The sequence below is a fragment of the Erythrolamprus reginae genome, chromosome 2 (assembly GCF_031021105.1).
Source record: "Erythrolamprus reginae isolate rEryReg1 chromosome 2, rEryReg1.hap1, whole genome shotgun sequence".
Taxonomy (NCBI): domain Eukaryota; kingdom Metazoa; phylum Chordata; class Lepidosauria; order Squamata; family Dipsadidae; genus Erythrolamprus; species Erythrolamprus reginae.
In genome coordinates this window covers 206,373,129-206,393,503 of record NC_091951.1, presented here as the reverse complement: position 1 = coordinate 206,393,503, position 20,375 = coordinate 206,373,129, and the positions used below count along the sequence as shown (strand labels likewise).

Genomic DNA, 20,375 nt, shown 5'->3' with positions numbered 1-20,375 from the left:
TTGCTTCGAATGCTGGAATTTTTTGTCTACCCAAAGTTGGCAAGTCATTCTTTCAGTGGAAAGTGTACTAATTTGTTGCTTTCCATGCTGGCTTTAATTCTACATTCTCTGGCCTAGAAACCAGGAGATTGTGATTTCTAGTCCAGCCGTAGGCATGAAAACTGGCTGGGTGACCTTGGAACAACCGCACTCTCTCACCCCAACTCACTTCACAGAGGAGTTGTGGGGAAAATAAGGAAGAGGAGGGAGTGCTAGATATGTTTGCTGCCTTCGGTTGTTGATAAAAATAATAGAAGCAGGAAATACATAAATAAAAAATCAAGGCAGTGATTAATTACTGTGGCAGTAATTAAGTTTCAGTGATCTGTGGTCAAAGGGAGGATGGAAGTAGACATGAACCTCTGCTCTCTATAAAGGATAACTGCAAGTTCTGCAGGCATCTGACAGGTTGTTCTTTTCTTACATATCAAAAAGAATTTTATTTTTTAAGAAAGTAATTATCAAGCCTCTACTATAGGCAAGCTTTCTATGAGAAGCTCTATGAATTCACTGCAGTTTTAAAAAAACAAATCTTGTGATACTTGAAAAGGCTAACAGTTTGATTTTCTTTGGGTGAAAGCTTTCATGAAATGTACTCTTATGCCTTTATAAAACTGTGCAGTCATTCAGCTTTTCCCAACATTAATTATTGCTGCATGACACTGTATCTCAGGGGATTTGGTGATTCTACTTTTTGAATGTTGTCCTTTATCCACCTTCCTAACATTAATAAGAATTTTGAATAAGATTCATATTAATTTCATATGCAACTCTCTTAAAGTACAGTATCTACTATGTGCTACATTATTTTCTACACATTTTGTGCTGTCAGAAGATCATCCTTCCTAAAAAAGAATATTTAAATTGAAAAATAAACTTTTTTAATGTTGCAGCCAGATGTAGTTTTCATAAAAATAACAATTGTAAAATAATATTTATGTACTTTGAAGTTAAACCAGACCTATGATGTAAATTTTATTGATAGACAGATAGAATAGATGGAAGGATGGATAGATAGGAAGGTAGGAGGGTAGTTAGATATAGATAGGTAGATAGATATAATATATTTTTGCTGATAATGAAAATGTAGGGAGACTAGTATAGATCTATTTCAAGCTATTTAAATATAAAGAGCTTGGCATATAAATCCAATAAATAAATAAATATTTCTCATCAGCTAGCCATACCCTTACTGGGATTTGAACCTGGGCAATCTGCCTGTAAGTGTGTATGTCTACACATTCACACACACACATACCACTCCTGATAGTGTGAAAGGGAAAAAAAACTGTCTTAAAACTCTCTTTTTGTCTGAAACTTTCCTTAGACTGGTGTTTTCATAATGTTTAGCATAATGTATTCCAATACAAAGGGAGCACATTTAAACTGGAATATGAGAACCACTTTTTTGCTAAGTCACCAATAATTTTCTGAATATACCGTATATACTCGAGTATAAGCCAACCCGAGTATAAGCCAAGGCACCAGTTTTTGCCACAAAAACTGGGAAAACTTATTGACCCGAATATAAGCCGAGGTTAGAAAATGCAGTGGCTACTGGTAACTTATAAAAATGGAAACCAATAAAATTACATTAATTGAGACATTAGTAGATTAAATGTTTTAGAATATTTATTTTAAAGAAAACCAGTAAACTAGCTCTGTAAATTTAAAAGAGGGTAAACAAAAGCAATCTGGTAATAACAATAAATTAAAAAGTAAAAAAAGTAGCTCAATCAGCAACCAAGCTAAAACCTATTTCTAAACCTAACCCAGGGGTCTTTAAACTTGACAGTTTTAAGACAGGTGGACTTCAACTCCCAGAATTCCTGCACCAGCCATACTACTTCAGGAGTGGGAGTTGAAGTCCACAAGCCTTAATCTTTCCAGGCTTGAAGACTCTTGCATTTTTAACCCTAACCCAGGGCTCTTTAAACTTGAGTTTTTAGAAGCCTGGAGAGAGCTCATGCCGTGCCGTCCCCCCCCTTTAGCTTGCTGGCTGGCTCGCTGGCTGGATCTCCCACCCCCGATCCTCCTCCTCCTAGTCTCCCTTTACTGCATTGTGTTGTGCGGGGAAGCAGATTTGCTAAAGAGATCCACTTGGGACGGCAGCAGGGGGAGGAGGAGGAAAGGAAAGAGCTGTTCTCCTCCTCCTTCCCCTGCTGCCGTACCAAGTGGATCTCTTTAACAAATATGCTTCTCTCTCCGGTTGGGGGCTTCTAAAGCCTGGAGAGAGTTCATGCCGTCCCCCCCCCCCACTTTAGCTTGCTGGCTCTCTCCTCCTCCGTCTCCCTTTATTGCCCCATGTGTTGTTCGGGGAAGCAGATTTGCTAAGGGGATCCACTTGGGACGGCAGCAGGGAATGGAGGAGGAGGAGATCCAGAGTAGCCTGCAGCCGCAGAGGAAAAGGAGGAAGAGGAAAGGAAGAAGAACCCTCGCCTCTTTCCTTTCCTCCTCCTTTTCCTCCACGACCGGAAAAGAGGAGAAGAGGAAGCAGCCAACAGCATAATTATTTATTTAAGTACCGGTATTTTAAAAATAAATTTAAAATCCTTGTAGCGGCAGGAGAGTGAGAGAGAGAGAAACGAGCCTTTTCCTCGGAGGAGCACTTGGCTGGCGTCATTGCTTGAGACGGGGAGAGGAGGCAACGGCCCCACCCTCCCCACAGCTGCTTCGCTCGGAGAGCTCTTTGCCCTTAGAACTGGAGCTTCTGTCTTCTCGCAAGTGCCTCCTCTCCCCGGCTCAAGCAAAGGCGCCAGCCAACCGCTCGAACAGCACGCAAGAGGGGGAAAATGGGAAGCCGGTGAGGTGGGGGGGGGTTTGAGAAGACAGAAGCAGGAATCCACCCCCCCCCCCCACCTCACCGGCTTCCCATCACGTTTTTCCCTTCTCGCACGCCGTCGGAGCTGTGGGAGGGATGGGGCAGGTGCCTCCTCTTCCCGGCTCAAGTAAAGGCACCAGCCAACCATAGCCCCAAGAGCTCCGGCATCGTTGGAGCCGCAGAGGGTGTAAAAGTGTGACCTCCACAGCCCAGTTCCTGCGTCCAGCCCTCCCAAAGGCGCCCCTGAAGCTGCCTCAGCAGGCACCTGCCATAGCTCCCTCACCCGCCCAAGCCAGCAATGCCTGCCAGGCTCCCGTGGGGCGCCCTCTTGTGGTGATTCAGCACCCTCTTGTGGTGACCCGAGCATAAGCCGAGGTCGGGGTTTTCAGCCCATTTTTGGGGCTGAAAAACTCGGCTTATACTCGAGTATATATGGTAGATTGCTGTAGTGCAACTATGTCATATTCTTTGCAGTTCTGACCCTTTTCCTCCTCCAGAAAAAGATGTGAGACAGAAAACCTGCAGTTGGAAGCCCTGGATATTTACTACCATGTTAGCGATGTTGTGTTCAAAAGAGTAGTAATCTGACTGATTACTATGGAGCATTCTTAGTTTCTCTTTTTGTACATCTGTTAAATTACCATTGCCTTAATAGTCCTCATTCAAAACTTTGTAGGAGTTTGTGATACTTCTTATTTGAAACTTGTATAAAGCCTCTGTCATTAGTTATTGCCAAATAACTAAAATTTTCCTCTATATAAGAGATTCTAAATATTATTGAAAGTCTCATTCTCCCTATTGGGAAGAAAAACAAAATAGCACAACCATGCTTTAGGGTACAATCATTGCACAAGATACAAGCACAGACCATTCTGCAAAATTAAGAGTCCTGATTTTTTAATTTAGATTTCACAATAACTCTGTTGTTTGAAATAGTATTATCCAAGTCTGCTGATTTGTCTTTTAGCAATTGATATTACAAAACAGCTCTGAATGGAAGCTGCTTAATTATAACGAAAGATTAGATGTACTGTACATTAAAGTGGGGAAAACCTTACTTTCTGCATTTGAATTGGCTAATGGCCTTCTGTTTCAAGATTGAAATTTATTGTGACACTTATAGTGTACTGACACCAGCTCAGTAGGAGAAGCTACAGCAGGGGTGTCAAACTCAAGGCCTGCGGGCAGCCTGGAAATACCAAAGGATTGGCCTACGGTGCCTTTGGCAGCCAAAAGCGGGTACGGGGGGGCATATGCATCTCATGCACCTCGTTTTTGGCCTGAGCGTTTTCCTGCAGCACACTGCCAGCCAAAAGCATTTCTGCACATTGTAAATATTTGGTCCTTTGGTTCCTCTTTAGGTGGCTTTTGTAGCTGTTTACAATATTTCTTTGAACCGTAACCAAATAAGCAAAGAATAGCTTCCATTACAGTCAAACTTAAGTAGAGCTGTTTACAGATTCTAGACCAGTGTTTCCCAACCTTGGCAACTTGAAGATATCTGGACTTCAACTCCCAGAATTCCCCCAGCCAGCAAATATGTTCAAGTTGCCAAGGTTGGGAAACACTGTTCTAGACAACACAGTGAAACAGACTTTTATTTTAAAACAGATCCCAAGAGATGAGAGAGGGTAAATATTAACAATTCACTGTTCCACTGTTTGATTATGTTGATGTTATTCTACAAGCCTTATAAATTATTAGCTACAATGTTTTCCCCAAAATAAGGCCCTGTCTTATTTTTTTTGAGCACTGAGATAAGCGCTTGGCCTTATTGCTATGCACTCAAAAGTCTGAATGGGCTTATTATCAGGGGATGTCTTATTTTGGGGAAAACAGGGTAATATTAAGAAAAATATAATATTAATCACATGCTGAATATTTATTAATGTTAATGACTAGGCTAGATCTGAGCTGAAGAGATTTCCCTGTAACTGAAATTAAAGCTGAACTTCAGAATAGGATCAATGTAAACATACTGAAAATAGGTAAAGTTTGAATTATCTGCTATTCTATAAAAATTTATAATTTAAACCTAAAACATTATTTAGATTTTTTAATTTAAAGGATCAAAAGATACTCTGTTATAAAAAGTCTTATTTTAATTTCTACCCAGTCTCAAGGATCATATTTATTTCTCTATAATATAGTGGTTCTCATTGACAAAAAAATAGAATCACATTTTATGGGAAATCCTCATTTTATAAATTGTCCAATATTCCATTTCAACAACTAGTTGGTAAAATTTGACCCTATCGTAGATAGGTTTTTATTGTTTGGTTGGGATCTCTTAATTTCTAAGTTCTATTGCTTTATTCTATAGTGTCACAAAGTTGCTTCTAGAATTGCCTTTAATTGTGTTCGTTTTTCCAAAAAGCACAAATAACACAGTGTCCCACAGGATTGCACTAAGCTTATGCTAGTGTTATGCCCTGTGGTATTGTTTCAAATTTTCTGTAGGAGGCATATTTCAATTAGGTTTTACAAATGTCCATTTATGGGTAGTTTACCCTTCGAAGCATTTTTCCTCGTGTTTAGGATATGGAAAGGAGTCAACTCTTTTGCAGGAATATGGGGAGTATGACCTTGAGTGAGCCTGACTTATTTATTTGTACTGTCCCGTTTGGTATGTGCTTCAATTGTGCAGTTTATGAACTATCTGAATATATGGCAAAACAACAGCTGATTGTATAATTTCATAAATGCAGATTGCAATATCATCTGCAGATGAATGCTTAGTTGTGGCTTTATTCATGTATCAAATATTGTGTCATAATTGGTGGCTTGTGAGTTTTTTGCTTATTTTTTTCAACAAAAACTGAATTATAGTTTCTAACGCTTGTCTATAATCAACTCCCAGCCACCCCCATCCTCAAATCACCAAGTTTAAGGACATAGGATTTTGTGGTTAATAAGTGGAGAATGAAATATTTAAATTTGCAGTGGTTTATCAGATCTAGGCTGGAAAAAAACAAGGATCATCAGATGACAGGAAAGAGGTATAAGAAACTGTTTGCTAGCGGTTGCTGAATTTCTGTAATAGTAGAGTACTGTATACATAGGGGAACAGTAGCTACAGTTACCAATTTTATTCCTAAATAATAACTGTTATTCTACTGATTTAAAACAAAACTCAGTTCTCTGAAGGCTGAAAAAATGTAGAGTGATTATATGTGGGTATTATTTTGTGATGTTCATGCTCAAATCAAGTGTATATTTTTATATTCATGCACACTTTTGCTTATCTTCCTTAAGTTTTCCTCATTTTATTTGGTAATAGACAATCCTGTAACCCAGTTGGTCATCTTTTGAGAAAAAGGTAGTTCAGTCTGTGACCAGAAGCATTTCAGGCTTCGTTTTAAATTCCCCCCCCAGTGCTGAACAGTCCCATGATCATCTAAGAACAAAGTATATCATAAATAAAAATAATAATTCTAATGGCAAACCAACTTCAGTAATGTCAATATTTACTTACCTAAACAGAAAAAGAGGATGACCAAAATAATAGTGGGAGTGGGAGAGATTTTTAACTTCCTGTCAGATTCCCTATTGACTTTACTTGTGGTAAGGTGGCAGGGAATATCAAAAATCATATATAATCTCAAGGATACTGTAGCAGTCACAGTAATTAAAACCAGTCAGAACATCGTGGAAATTTCAGTTCCACATGAGTAATGAGTCCAAGATTTTGTATGCATTCTTTAGATTAGTGGATTTTAGATATCTTTGGGGGCCAAACAGGCAAACACAATGAGAGTTTTAATACCATATAAAAGATAGAACTGCTCTGGAAGCTAACAAATTTTGATTTGTCTGACATAAAAAGTAAATTCCAATTTCATAATGATACAGAGGTTTGTGATTTCCTGTTGTACCTTCACGGTTATTTGTTTAGTATTTGATGTCAAATCATTAACAAAATATTGGTCAATTTGGAAATAGCATTAGAGCGTAATATGTAGTTAGGCTATCTTACAATATAATACAATGATTAAAACAACTATTTTACCGTAATAGTACATTTATTTGCTTTAGACATTGAGAATCCTAAAAACAAATGTATATTTGATGGCTGAGTCAGTAGCAAAATGCACAGATTTCAACTTTGATCCAAATAGATTTTTAAAAAATTATCAGTACCTCTATTGTAGTGTCCTCTTTAACAAGAGATGATTAACACATTTATGACTACCTGAATCCCTTTGCTCTGTTGGTTTATTCAAATCTGTATGTATTTGGAAATAGCCATTGTTGTTCAAAGCACTGATTATGCTTTCACATAATTTCTACCAAAATTGTGGATATCTTTAACATTTACTATAAATATGTTAGGAATAGTACTCTGACTTGGCATTGGTCTGTAGACTATTGAAAAAGCAGTGAGTGGAGTGATGACAAGAAGTTATTTAATTGGAAAATAAGCAATTATTTCATGTTTTTGCCTCAGTATGATTTATTTTGTTAATTTTATGCAGGAAATTCATGATCTTTTGAGTGATTACGAACTTAAGTATTGTTTTGTGGACAAATACAAAGGAACAGGTGAGTAAAATTGTATTTATAAAGTGCTTTGTTATGAATTGAGGGTTGGTTTGTCATGAATGATATATCTGGATCCTCCCACTGTAAGGCAGAATATCGATATCTTTCTAGTTTTTCCATAGAAAATACCCACAGATTAAATAACTTTTCTATGTAATACTGTACTTACATTGGAGACTCCTTTTAAGAGCACTTGTGTTGTGTCAGAAAAGAATTAATGGTAGTGGAAGAGTATTTTAAATATTGTCTGCTATGCCCTCCCTAATTTTTTTTTGCAGGGGAGGGGGGATTATGGTAAAGTTGTTTTGTATCCTGCATGAGTTTTATCACTAAATTTAAAAAGCACTGTTCTCCCCCTCTGAAGTTGAGGTATGCATGCATTTCCTGATAGACAGATTTAAAATTGCTTGATGAATATTTTTCCCCCAAAGTAACAACATATACACATCTAGCTGTAAGAAAAAGTTCAAATTAAGATACCTAATTTATTGGAGTCCATAATGATGAATCAATCAAAACCAAAATGTTGTACTAGAAATATACTTTGGATACGTTTAATATGGCAAATATTAAATATTTCGGAAAAGTGCACAGAAAGATTAGCAGAGCCTTGTCTTAGTTCATTTTCATGGTCCTTGAGACTTTTTGCTTTCAAGTGCCTTTAAAATCCAGTATAATTAAAAACAATAGAGGAAAAACATGTACCTCTACTTTTGCTTATATCAAAAGGTCCTTTGATATAATAATTTGTAGGAAGTGAAGAATTTGACATTTGTGAATTTAAAAAAAACAGATAGTCTTATACACTGGCATTTCTCTCCTTTGAAAACGAGGGAAATATAAAGTGCTAAGAGAGAGGAAAAGAAAGCAATCTTTAAAGTTCCACACCCAGTTTAGTACAATGCTGACAGTTATGTATGTTGTTACTGTTTCTTTATTTTAATAACAAGGCTACAGTCTGAGTTGACAAAATGGAGGCAGCAGATGAAAGTTCACTAACATAATTGCCTTTTTGAAATGAACCAGACCTGATTAGTATCTGGATCCTTTACACTACTTTCATTATCATGGAGAAGTATACATAAAGAAATAGGAAGGGTTTTTTAAAAAACAGCAACCATGCTTGACAACTTTTTGAAAGTATTTATTGTCCAGAGTCCAGACCCTGTGGAAACAATGTTATTTTTTTTCCTGATTAATAGACCAAGTCCTTTTGTTTATAATTATGTAAATGTTGTATCAGAAATCTTCAAGAGAGCTTTGCTTATATGTTTTCTGTGGAGCATCTTGCCAATTGCCTTTATAACTTCCTTTCCTTGTAGCTTTTGTCACCTTATTGAATGGGGAACAGGCAGAATCCGCCATTAAGAAATTTCACTTGAGCACACTGCGAGACAAGGAGATTACAGTGCAACTACAACCCAATGATGCCCTCTTGTGCATTGCCAATCTGCCCCACCTGTATACACAACAGCAGTTTGAAGACCTGGTTCGACCATTTGGGAACTTAGAGCGTTGCTTCTTGGTATACAGTGATATAACTGGACACTCAAAAGGGTATGGTTTTGTGGAATACATGAAAAAGGATTCAGCAGCCAGAGCAAAGTCTGACCTGTTGGGCAAACAGCTGGGAACACGGACCCTGTATGTTCATTGGACAGATGTCAACCAGTTGACTCTAGACCTTATTCACTCAAAATGCCTATGTGTAGATAAATTGCCCCACGGTTATAATGATCTTGAAGAACTAAAGCAGACCTTCTCTGCCATGTGTCCTCCAACATTCTGTCAGGTAAGGATCTTAGTCATGCTTTTCTGGTATCTCTGTAACATCCCAACAACTGCACATGACTAGCTGACTTTCCCTATGTAGATTCCTTTTCCCACGTTGCTAAGTTAAGTTGCTTATCCCTTGTCAAGCTGTAATTAAATATGTATTGCTCTTATGAATGCAATGAAATGTATACCCTGTACAATAAGAAAGCTAACTTCTTCTTGTTAATTTCTTATCAGCTGGAATTTTCTAAGCTTAAAGAAAATGTGTATTTCTCAATAATTGAAAGTCTTTCTGCATAAAATGGATGAGAACATTCAGTTTACAAATTCTTTCATGCTGTTTGTGGAAAAATTCATTGTTTTATCAGATTTTGGCAGCACAATGTTTAAGAATCAACAAATTTTCATGGAGAAAATCTATCCATTTGGTCACTTATTTACTTACTTACTTACTTACTTACTTACTTACTTACTTACTTACTTATTAGATTTTTTAAAAAAATGCTGCCCTTCTCCTTAGACTCAGGGCAGATTACAACATGTTAGCAATAACACTTTTTAACAGAGCCAGCATATTACCCCCACAATCCGGGTCCTCATTTTACCCACCTCGGAAGGATGGAAGGAATTGACAATGGCTTGATGGCATATAATTTAATCAAATGCACATATATAGAATAACGCTAACATGGGCCTGATATAATTTAAAGATCCCTACCTATATCTCGATGCTAACATATTTTTCATTGTTAAAAGGAGTATATGGACAAGAGAGGCACATATTAACGGATGGGGGTATTTCATAGAAGCCTAATTGAATGACGGTATAACTTATCATTCCGTAGACCTTCTAATTCTTAGCATTTGCTTCCCCTTTTCAAGAATTTTACTGAACAGTAGAGTTAAAAATTAATCCTTAAATAGATTCATTTTTGAAGGATGTCATGGATTCTTTAGTTTTGTTTCCCTCTATGTTTGCCAAACAACTTTTGAACGGATAATGTTATTGGAGATACCCTTATGGCCACCTAATAACAACAATATGGACAAAATCTGCTACATGAATAACCAGACTAGACATGAACGTACATGTTACGTTATAAACCATGGTTTACATGTCACATACATGAGCCAGAATAGAGGTGGGTTCCGGGCTGATTTTTAATTACTGAGCATGCACTGAATGTAATTTGCACAAGGGAATACGTGTGTCTGCATGAGCCAAATGTGCATTTCGTCAGTGATGCAAATTGGTGGGGAAGATAAATGGAACCCACTCCTGAGCGAGAATGAATGAAGCCACATTGTTTATTTGAATGACTGATGTACAAAACATTTTCTTGATACAAATGTTCAATAAGAAACTATTGAAGGTTTGTTTAGGCACTTACATAGAAAAAGATGAGTTAAAAAAAAATTCAATAAAATAAATAAATAAATATTTCTTTTATGTGCGTAATGCTTCTGTTGACACAGCTCTTAATTTATATTCTAGTTCCGATGCAACTTCATTTTCTTGCAATGTTTTGCTTGATATTTTATTTAAACAAAATACATATCTTCTGGGGAATGTTGTTATTTGCACTGGAGATTTTTGCAGTGAGGAAGAAGTTGCAAAACCCAAAAGACAAAAAGATTTAGGACAAAAAGATTTAAGATAAGAACATTTCTTGATAAAAACATTTTTCAGAACATATGTCTGATATTTATATTGATTATATTTATATTCAATGGCCTGATCCTTTGGCTGAGTGCAAACTGTGTGCTCAACCAAAAACAAAGTAATAGAAACAATCTTATAGCTTAATGAGATACCTGTATATAAAGTTAGTCAGTTTATTTCTCCCAGTGAATTCAGGAAGACTTGCTGATTCCATTTAAAACGTGAAATAACTAGGTCATTTTCATAACGCTGTTTTTCCCCACCCTCCTCTTTCACACAGCTGGCATGTGGTCAGGATGGGCAGCTGAAAGGCTTTGCAATTCTGGAATATGAGTCAGCTGAGATAGCAGAGATGGTTCAACAGGATACCAATGGCTTTCTACTTGCTGGAAACCATATCAGAGTCTCTTTCTGTGCTCCAGGCCCTCCTGGACGAAGTATGCTAGCTGCTCTGATAGCTGCCCAGACAACAGTAAGTCTCAGCTTGCAGTACTGATTCTGTATATAATTTGTTTCTTGCTAATCAATGCCATATGTCATGCTTTGTTATTGTAATAATTCTATTTTGTCCTAGAGCAAGCTATGCATCTCCGTGAATGATACAGGCCTCTTTATTTTCATTGTAGTTTAACAAACTTGTCTTTTCATCAGTTAGCTTTTAGTCACAATCTACTCTTTATAGATGTCACCTGTATTATCCAATATTTTGATAATGACAGTCATATTTCCAGTCATCCCTTAGGAGATAACAGAAAATACATTTTATAGGAACTAGAATTTATTTCTGTAAACAATAACAAAAAAAAAGGACTTATGCTTCAAATTGCTGTAATAATTAAAACTTCAACTTGGAAAACATGGATGCCCTTTTCTTGCATTTAAGAGCTACAAATGCATATTTCTTTCTCTTGTCAAAGAACCCAGATATCTTTTTGATTCTTCTGTTATTTTTTTCAGGCACTTAACCGTGGTAAAGGGCTTCTGCCTGAACCCAATTTTCTTCAGATTCTGAACAGCCTGGGGAATCCCTCATCTCTCCAACTCTTACTCAACCCCCTACTTCATGGAGCCATTGGAGGAAAGCAAGGCAAGTTCCGATAAAGAATTCTGAGTCTGAAAGCTCCTTGGGGGCTTGACCTATGTGATATTTATATGCTTCCAGCCTATAGGTCCATTGATAATGCTTGATTTCCTCTCACTATCTGAGTTAGAAAAAGAAGTATGGTATAAATACTTTGTACTTAGAAGCTAGGCTTGGTTTCTGATGTTCTAAGCTAACCAGTAATTTGGCTTAGAAAAACAAAGCATGGCTTATGCCATACAGCACTTTGGTGAAGCATTTCTGTCCTTCCTAGACTTACTCAGTAGATTAAGCCATTCTTTCTCTGAATATATACATTTTTCATTTTTCTTAGGCAAAGCCAAAATATTACTAAAACTATTTTGTTAGGCTATGTGATTGTGCCAATCAATCAGTGTGCCAATGCTATCAGGCAGTAACATTAAGAGAAATGTTTTTTTGAGGGGAAAGCCCTTCAAATTCAATCATCAAAAGCCAAACGCAATAAGATATTATGAGCCTTCAATGACTAAGAATTTCAAATTTTGCTTTATCTCTTTTTTTTTTGGCAATATTGATAGGTTTCCTTGCCATTTTTTCTAATAGAATGAATTAAGTTATATTGATTTTCTTTCAGGAATCCTTGGAGCACCACCAGCAGTATCTCTTCTAACCAACCCAGCTCTGTTCACAGCTCAACTTCAGATGGCACTTCAGAATCAAACACAAGCACAGCAGGTGACTTGTTCTCCAAGAGTACAAGTAGAAAAAGTGTTAATTTTTTGTCATGGAATGGTTGCTACACATAGCTGCTTATCCCACCATTCATATTTTTTAAAAAAATGAGGCAAATGTATGATTCAGTTCTTAACAGTTACTTTTGTAGCTGGAAGTATGTTTTGTGTGTGTATGTATGTGTGTAACCAAATTTTATAGTGGTTATTTACCCTTGCAATCTAAACTGCAACTAAGTTTTGCTATTTGTTGGCAGTATTGCATGTGGTAATGGAAATGTCCTTAAGCACGTGTATATATGCATAGAAAAAGTGCAGTGTAAGCTTTGCTTTCTGATTATCCCTTTCTCAGTAGGTTTTCTAGCTTTTAGTTATTTCTGAATTTCTTATTTCTGGTCTTTCTGTGCTTTCTGCTCCAGAAGGCATTTCTTGGAAACTTGCTCTTAGTCCATAACCAGGTCTGGGCACAGCTCCTGCAGAACAAGGAAAACCAGGCCATATTCCATGTGAGTGCTAGGCTTGGTCTCTGTGTGGAAATATGCTGATTGTGTGCAAATGTGTGTAGTGTTTGCTCAGTAAAAGGTACACTGCAGTGACCATTTCCCAGTCTTTCTCATACTGTGGCCTTAATTTCGAAGAGTTTAGGAATTTAATGTTTAATGTAGGATTAAGTAACTAGCATGTTTGCTTGCAATAATGTTGTGCATATCTTTAATACAAACCCATTATGGATCTTCAGAAAGCAAAGGATACTCATGAGATCTTAATTCAGTGTGTTGGCTTACTTTATTATCAGTGTATCTCAGAGCGCAGCTTTGTGTAGTCAGAATTGCATACTTTATGATTCCGGAGATAATAGATTTTGTCCTATCACCCAGCTGAACCAATGAGAACTGCTGCCCTGAGCCCATCAGGAGATGGCGGCTTATAAATTGAAGTAGTAGTAGTAGTAGTAATAATAATGATAATAATAATAATAATATTTATTAGATTTGTGTGTTATATAAATCATTTATAAATTAAAAAATCTAACTTCTATACATACATATTTTGATCGTTTACGAGTTGTTTCAGAAAAATGTAGTACAGTGTTCCCTCGATTTTCGCTGGGGTTATGTTCCAAGACGTCCCGCGAAAGTCGATTTTCCGCGAAGTAGCGGTGCGGAAGTAAAAACACCATTTTTGGCTATGGACAGCCAAAAACTACCCCCACGCACACTTTTTCAAGACAGCGCAAGGAGCCGGGCTTGAAATTAGGGCAGGGAGCGACGAAAGTGCGGAGGCCGGCAAAGATTGCTTTGAATGTCGGCTGCCCCCGCCCCCCCCAGCGCCTCCGGCTCCCTCGCCACTACCGCCCGCCCGCCCGATCCACCCCTCTCACCGGCTTTCTTCGGACAGGAGTCCTCCTGCAGCAGCGCTGGCGGCTACAGCTTCTCATCCTCCTCATTCGGCCGGTAGCCGCTCTGAGCGCTTTGAGAATGCCTGCCTCGCCCCTCTCACAGTCCCTTAGAGAGGGAGAAAGAGAGAGAGAGCAAGAGGGGGGAGAGTGGAAGGTAGAGAGAGAGAGAAAAATGATAGAAAAAGGGAGAAAAAAGAGAAATGAGAAAATTATTGAAGCAGAGAATGACAGGAAAGAGAGAGAGAGAAGTGACTCTTGGTGATGACGTATGACGTCATCGGGTGGGAAAAACTGTGGTATAGAAAAAAACCCGTGGAGTATTTTTTAATTAATATTTTTTGAAAAACCGTGGTATAGCCGTTTCGCGAAGTTTGAACCCGCGAAAATCGAGGGATCACTGTATTAGCGCTCTCCCTCCCTCCCCCTTCTTAAGGAACGAGAAGTGGTTTCTATTCTTGATTTTGGACATAAAAATATCAGACCTGTTTAACACATTTCTATTTTCAAGAGCTTCTGGATAGTATTCTATTCAATGGGATTGGATTCAAGATGCATCCTGTGTTTTTCTTCATATTCTACCTTCCCTAGGATCTAGATACAGCTTTACAGTTTGGTTTTGAGATAGAATGCACCTATTTTTATAGCAATGGAAGGAAATGGCAATCAGAACTTTTGGAACTAACTTTGAAATGTCAGTATGCCTGTCAAAAATAGATTGGTGCTGCAGTTTAACCCTTCAAAGTAGTGAAAACATTGAGATATTAAACTAACCACTTGTGCTGTGGAATCTTGTCTGTTTAAGATCCTGTTTAAATACTGCAATTTAGAGTGTTTGTGGCAGCTAAACTCAGTCAAGGTCTTTCCCTCCACAAAGAGGTTAAATTTTTTAATGGATATATAAAAGTCATCACGTTAAGTCATCATTTAACGTCCTCCAAGTATTCTGTTTTTTCAAAACTGGTAGAGACATATTAGCACTCCTCTGCCAGATGTTTTACGTAGTATATAAGTTTACAGGATCCAGTTTCTGTCTCTAACAGAACATCTCAGGTCACTTGACATATACATGGCTATATTTTTTTTCCTGTTTAGTTCATTTTTGGCTTTACCTTGCTTGACATTAGCTGCTTCTGGCAGATTTAGAGTTTGGTCTTGTGTGATTTTTAATGCATGTATGTGTCCTTTAATCGCAATTTTTTTGAAACCTCTTACTTGTTTTCAGAAACCTGGAATCTTGGGAGAGTCTCCTCATGGTTCCTTGCAGCACAATACTATGGGAATGCCAAATGCTCCAGCTTCTCAGGCCGGAAATCAGTTATTAGGAGAGATGTCCTCAGGTAAGTCCGTAGTTGTAGTTGTCCTTTTAGAAAAGCTTCCAATCTGTAGAGTTTAAGCATGGGTTTCCAGTAGAAGATGAGGAAGTTTTCTTGGATTCTTGGTAAACAAAGATATAGATTGCAGAAGATTCCTACAGATTTATAGCACGCTGTTGCAGTGGTTCATTTTCTCACTTACCGTAGTTAACTATTCACTTGCTTAACTGAAAGGAGACTTATTTGAGTTGAATAGACAGTAGTAGGCTGTCTTTCAGATGGAAATCAATATTTTTGTTTTGATTTTGCCTTGGATTTCAATACAGTTTTTGCTTCTCTTCTCAGAAACTCGGTGAAAGTTCTATGGGTAGGAGTTCTATAGAATGTTATAGTTCTGTAAATTCCTACTCTTTCTGTCTTCCAACTGTCTGGAAAAAATATTGTGCTGAGTCCAGTGAATAGACTGAATATAAACAAAAATTTAGGTGACTATTTTAGCCTTACAGTAAAACAGGTTAATAGATTATGACTAGAAATATACAGTGGTACCTCTACTTTAGAACTTAATTTGTTCCGTGATCAGGTTCTTAAGTAGAAACGTTTGTAAGTACAGTGGAACCCCGACATAAGAGCTGCTCTACTTAAGAGCAACTCGAGATAAGAGCTGGGAGGGGAGAGATATTTTTGTTCTACTTACAAGCCAAAATTCGAGATACAAGCGCCAAGGAGCTGTCTCCTGAAGCCAAACGCTAACTTCCGCGTTCGGCTTCAGGAGACAGCTGCGAAGCGGCGCGCGTGTTTTAAAAGGTTGCAGCCGGCCTGGGGGGCTCGGGGGGGGGGTGCTTGCAGCTTTCTTTCTTGCTCTTTTTCTTTCTCTCTTTTACCTTCCCTTCCTCTATTTCTTCTTTTCTTTCTCCTTCCCACCTTCTTCCCTCCCTCCCTCCCTTCACTCATTCCTCTCTTACTCTCCCCTTTCATAAGTTTCCTTGCTTCCTTCCTCTGTTCCTGTCCCTTCCCCCTTTCTTTCTTTCTTTCTTGCTCTTTTTCTTTTTCTCTTTTACCTTCCCTTCCTCTATTTCTTCTTTTCTTTCTCCTTCCCACCTTCTTCCCTCCCTCTCTCCCTTCACTCATTCCTCTCTTACTCTCCCCTTTCATAAGTTTCCTTGCTTCCTTCCTCTGTTCCTGTCCCTTCCCTCTTTCCTTCCTTCCTTCCCACCCTCCGTCCATTCATTCACCCATTCCTCTCTTGATCGCTTAAAGCCGGTCCCTGGTGCAAAAAGGGTTGGGGACCTCTGTCCTACAGGATTGGGTGGCAGAGAAGTTGAACATATGTAAATTTAAAAGTTTAAGAAAGTTTACAAGTTAAGTGAAAGAAACTTCATTATTCATTTATATGTACATGTACATTTCTTCATTAAAAACATGTCTTTCTGCATAATTTAGACTAACTTTGTGAGTTTTTTGAGGGCTGGAACCAATTAAAATTATTTACATTAATTCCTATGGGGAAAAGTCATTCGAGATAAGAGCTGCTCGACTTAAGAGCCCAGGTCCGGAACGAATTAAACTTGTATCTCGAGGTACCACTGTAGAAGCAATTTTTCCCATAGGAATCAATATAAAAGCAAATAATGCGTGCAAACCCATTAGGAAAGAAATAAAAGCTCGGAATTTCGGTGGGAGCAGGAGAAGGAAGAAGAAGAGGAGGATGACAGTAACTGCCCAGAGCGAAGGGAATGTTTCTTTTCTTTGGACGCTGGCAGAGGTTTATTCCCCCTCCAAGTGCCCAGAGAAAGGAAAATGCTTTGTTCGCTCTGGACTGCCAAAGCCTCCTTAAGCGCCACTGAAAGGCTCCAGAAAAGCACGAGATGGCCATGATTAAAGGGGCAATGGCAGGAAACTGGACGGGCTTTCGTGCCGCTCTCAAATTTCCTGGGAAATTTTTCTGGACTTGGGTTCTTAAGTAGAAAATGGTTCTTAAGAAGAGACAAAAAAATCTTGATCACCCAGTTCTTATCTAGAAAAATTCTTAAGTAGAGGCGTTCTTAAGTAGAGGTACCACTGTACCTTTATTTGTAGATATATAGACCTAAGATTTTTCTATTACTTAGTTTATTATTACTTGTATTGGCCAGCTGCCAAGGAATTCGGTTATCTAGGCCCTCAGCAATCAGGATTCAGGCCCGGCTACAGCACGGAAACTGCTTTGGTTGCACTGATGGATGATCTTTGGCGGGCCAGGGATAGGGGTTTATCCTCTATCCTGGTGCTCCTTGACCTCTCAGCGGCTTTCGATACCATCGACCATGGTATCCGTCTGCGCCGGTTGGAGGGGTTGGGAGTGGGAGGCACCATTTTATGGTGGTTCTCCTCCTACCTCTCCGGTTTGTCGCAGTCGGTGTTGGGGGGGGGGGTCAGAGGTCGACCTCTAGGTTTCTCACTTGTGGGGTTCCTCAGGAGTCGGTCCTCTCCCCCCTTATTTAATATCTACATGAAACTGCTGGGTGAGATCATCCAAGGGCCTGGGGTGAGGTGTCATCAATATGCAGATGACACCCAGTTGTACATCTCCACCGTGGAAGTAGAGCAGTGGAAGTGATGTGCTGGTGCCTGGAGGGTGTTAGGGTCTGGATGGGTGTTAATAGGCTCAAACTCAACCCTGACAAGACAGAGTGGCTATGGGTTTTGCCTCCCAAGGACAATCCCATCTGTCTGTCAATTACCCTGGGGGGGGGGAATTATTGACCCCCTCGGAGAGGGCCCGCAAGTTGAGCGTCCTCCTCGATCCTCAGCTGACTTTAGAACATCATCTTTTGGCTGTGGCGAGGAGGCTGTTTGCCCAGGTTCGCCTGGTGCACCAGTTGCGGCCCTATTTGGACAGGGAGTCCCTGCTCACAGTCACTCATGCCTTTATCACCTTGAGGTTCAACTACTGCAACGCTCTCTAAATGGGACTACCTCTGAAGAGTGTTCGGAAACTTCAGATCGTGCACAATGCGGCTGTGTGAGCAGTCATGGGTCGTCCCAGATACGCCCATGTTTTGTCAGCACTCTGCGGCCTGTACTGGTTGCCGATTAGTTTCCGGACACTATTCAAAGTATTGGTAATGACCTATAAGGCCCTCATCACCTTGAGGCTCGACTACTGTAACACTCTCTACATAGGGCTACCGTTGAAAAGTGTTCGGAAACTTCAGATTGTGCAGAATGCAGCTGCGAGAGCAATCATGGGCTTCTCTAAATATGCCCATGTCACACACCCACTCCACAGTCTGCATTGGTTGCTGATCAGTTTCCGGTCACAATTCAAAGTGTTGGTTATGATCTATAAAGCTCTTCATGGCACCGGACCAGATTACCTCAGGGACCGCCTTCTGCCACACAAATCCCAGTGACCAGTTAGGTCCCACAGAGTGGGTCTTCTCCGGGTCCCGTCAACTAAACAATGTCGCTTGGCAGGACCCAGGGGAAGAGCCTTCTCTGTGGCAGCCCCGGCCCTCTGGAACCAACTCCCCCCCGAGATTAGAATTGCCCCCACCCTCCTTGCCTTTTGTAAGCTACTTAAAACCCACCTCTGCCGCCAGGCATGGGGGAATTAAGATTTCTTCTCCCCCTAGGCTGTTACAATGCTATGCATGGTATGTTTGTATGTGTGCTTGGTTTTGTATATTAAGGGGTTTTAATTTGCTTTTAGTATTGGATTATTATTGTATACTGTCTATGATTGCTGTTAGCCGCCCCAAGTTTTCGGAGAGGGGCGGCATATAAATCCAATAAAACTTGAAACTTAAACTACATGGCATCGGACCAGAATACCTATGGGACTGCCTTCTGCTGCATGAATCCCAGCGGCCGATTAGGTCTCACAGAGTTGGCCCTCTCCAGGTCTCATCGACTAAACAATATCATCTGGTAAGGCCTAGGGGAAGAGCCTTCTCTGTGGTGGCCCCGGCCCTTTGGAATCAACTCCCCCTGGAGATTTGAACTGCCCCCACCCTCCTCGCCTTCTGCAAGACCTTGAAGACCTATCTATGTCACCAGCCATGGGACAATTAATGTATCCCCTTCTCTGACCATTAAGAGTTATGTGCTGTTGTGATTGTATAGTATTGATTGTTTTTTTAAGATAACGGGTTTTTAGTCATAGTTTTAACTATTAGATTTGTATTATACTGTTTTATTGCTATTGTGAACCGCCCCGAGTCTTCGGAGAGGGGAGGCATAAAAGTCTAATAAATTATTATTAATAATTATTATTAATTCATGAATAATCTGGAGCCCCTATTTTTAAAGATGTTTATTAAGACTGGATAATATCAAGGTTTGCTATTAAATGCTCCTTAAAATGCTGCCCATAAAATGGTGATCATTTGTTCAATAAATAGACTGATGTCTTAGCCTATTCTCACAGCTATCATTTGGAATATACTCTTTACTGGATTTTTATTTTCCTAGGTGGTTCTTTGCCAGCTGATGTATCCCCAGGATCTGTGAAATCTACTGTCTTGCCTTCGGCAAACTTGTCCTTGCCATCTTTCTTGGGACCATCAGCAATGGAGAGGGAGAACACTGCGATGGGAAGCCAGGCACCTCAGCTGAATTCATCTGGCCTACAGGGTCTCAGTACCTCCATTTTGGGATCTATGATCAGTGGGCATCAGAAAACCTCTGATAACAGATCAGACAATAGTCCTCAGGGTCCCCAGTTAGCTAATGTAAGTAGGGCCATCAAGTTTAATATTCAGCACCTCTCTATAGTGAAAATCTGAGCATCTATTTAATGACATAATGTTATCATTTTTTACTGTAGTCATTTAAAAGAAAGACAGACAAGAAATTCTTATTTTTTTGTGACAGAGCTCTTTGGCTGGTGCACTGGCTAATGCTCCCCTTTCCTTGCAGATCTATTTTCATTAAGGATTCTTTGTTTTGCTTTTATTTTGTAGTTCCAATACTTGCAGACATTAACATTTGAGTGAATGCAAAATAACTACTTTCATGGTATAATTAATGTATAGAGCTAGAATT

At 39.2% G+C, this 20,375-nt stretch overlaps 1 protein-coding gene across 2 annotated transcripts in view; it reads left to right on the top strand.

The window, feature by feature from the left end:
• RAVER1 (ribonucleoprotein, PTB binding 1) overlaps positions 1-20,375 on the top strand; it is a 32,016-nt gene that overhangs the window by 3,064 nt on the left and 8,577 nt on the right. For both annotated transcript variants that reach the window (XR_011558162.1, XM_070741475.1), the window contains exons 2-8: positions 7,336-7,402; positions 8,725-9,194; positions 11,122-11,313; positions 11,799-11,928; positions 12,539-12,639; positions 15,257-15,371; positions 19,803-20,062. Coding sequence is in view for 1 of the 2 variants with exons in the window: in XM_070741475.1 (XP_070597576.1) it covers positions 7,336-7,402; positions 8,725-9,194; positions 11,122-11,313; positions 11,799-11,928; positions 12,539-12,639; positions 15,257-15,371; positions 19,803-20,062 (1,335 nt within the window). In the remaining variant the exon portion in view is untranslated. The remainder of the gene's footprint in view (positions 1-7,335; positions 7,403-8,724; positions 9,195-11,121; positions 11,314-11,798; positions 11,929-12,538; positions 12,640-15,256; positions 15,372-19,802; positions 20,063-20,375) is intronic.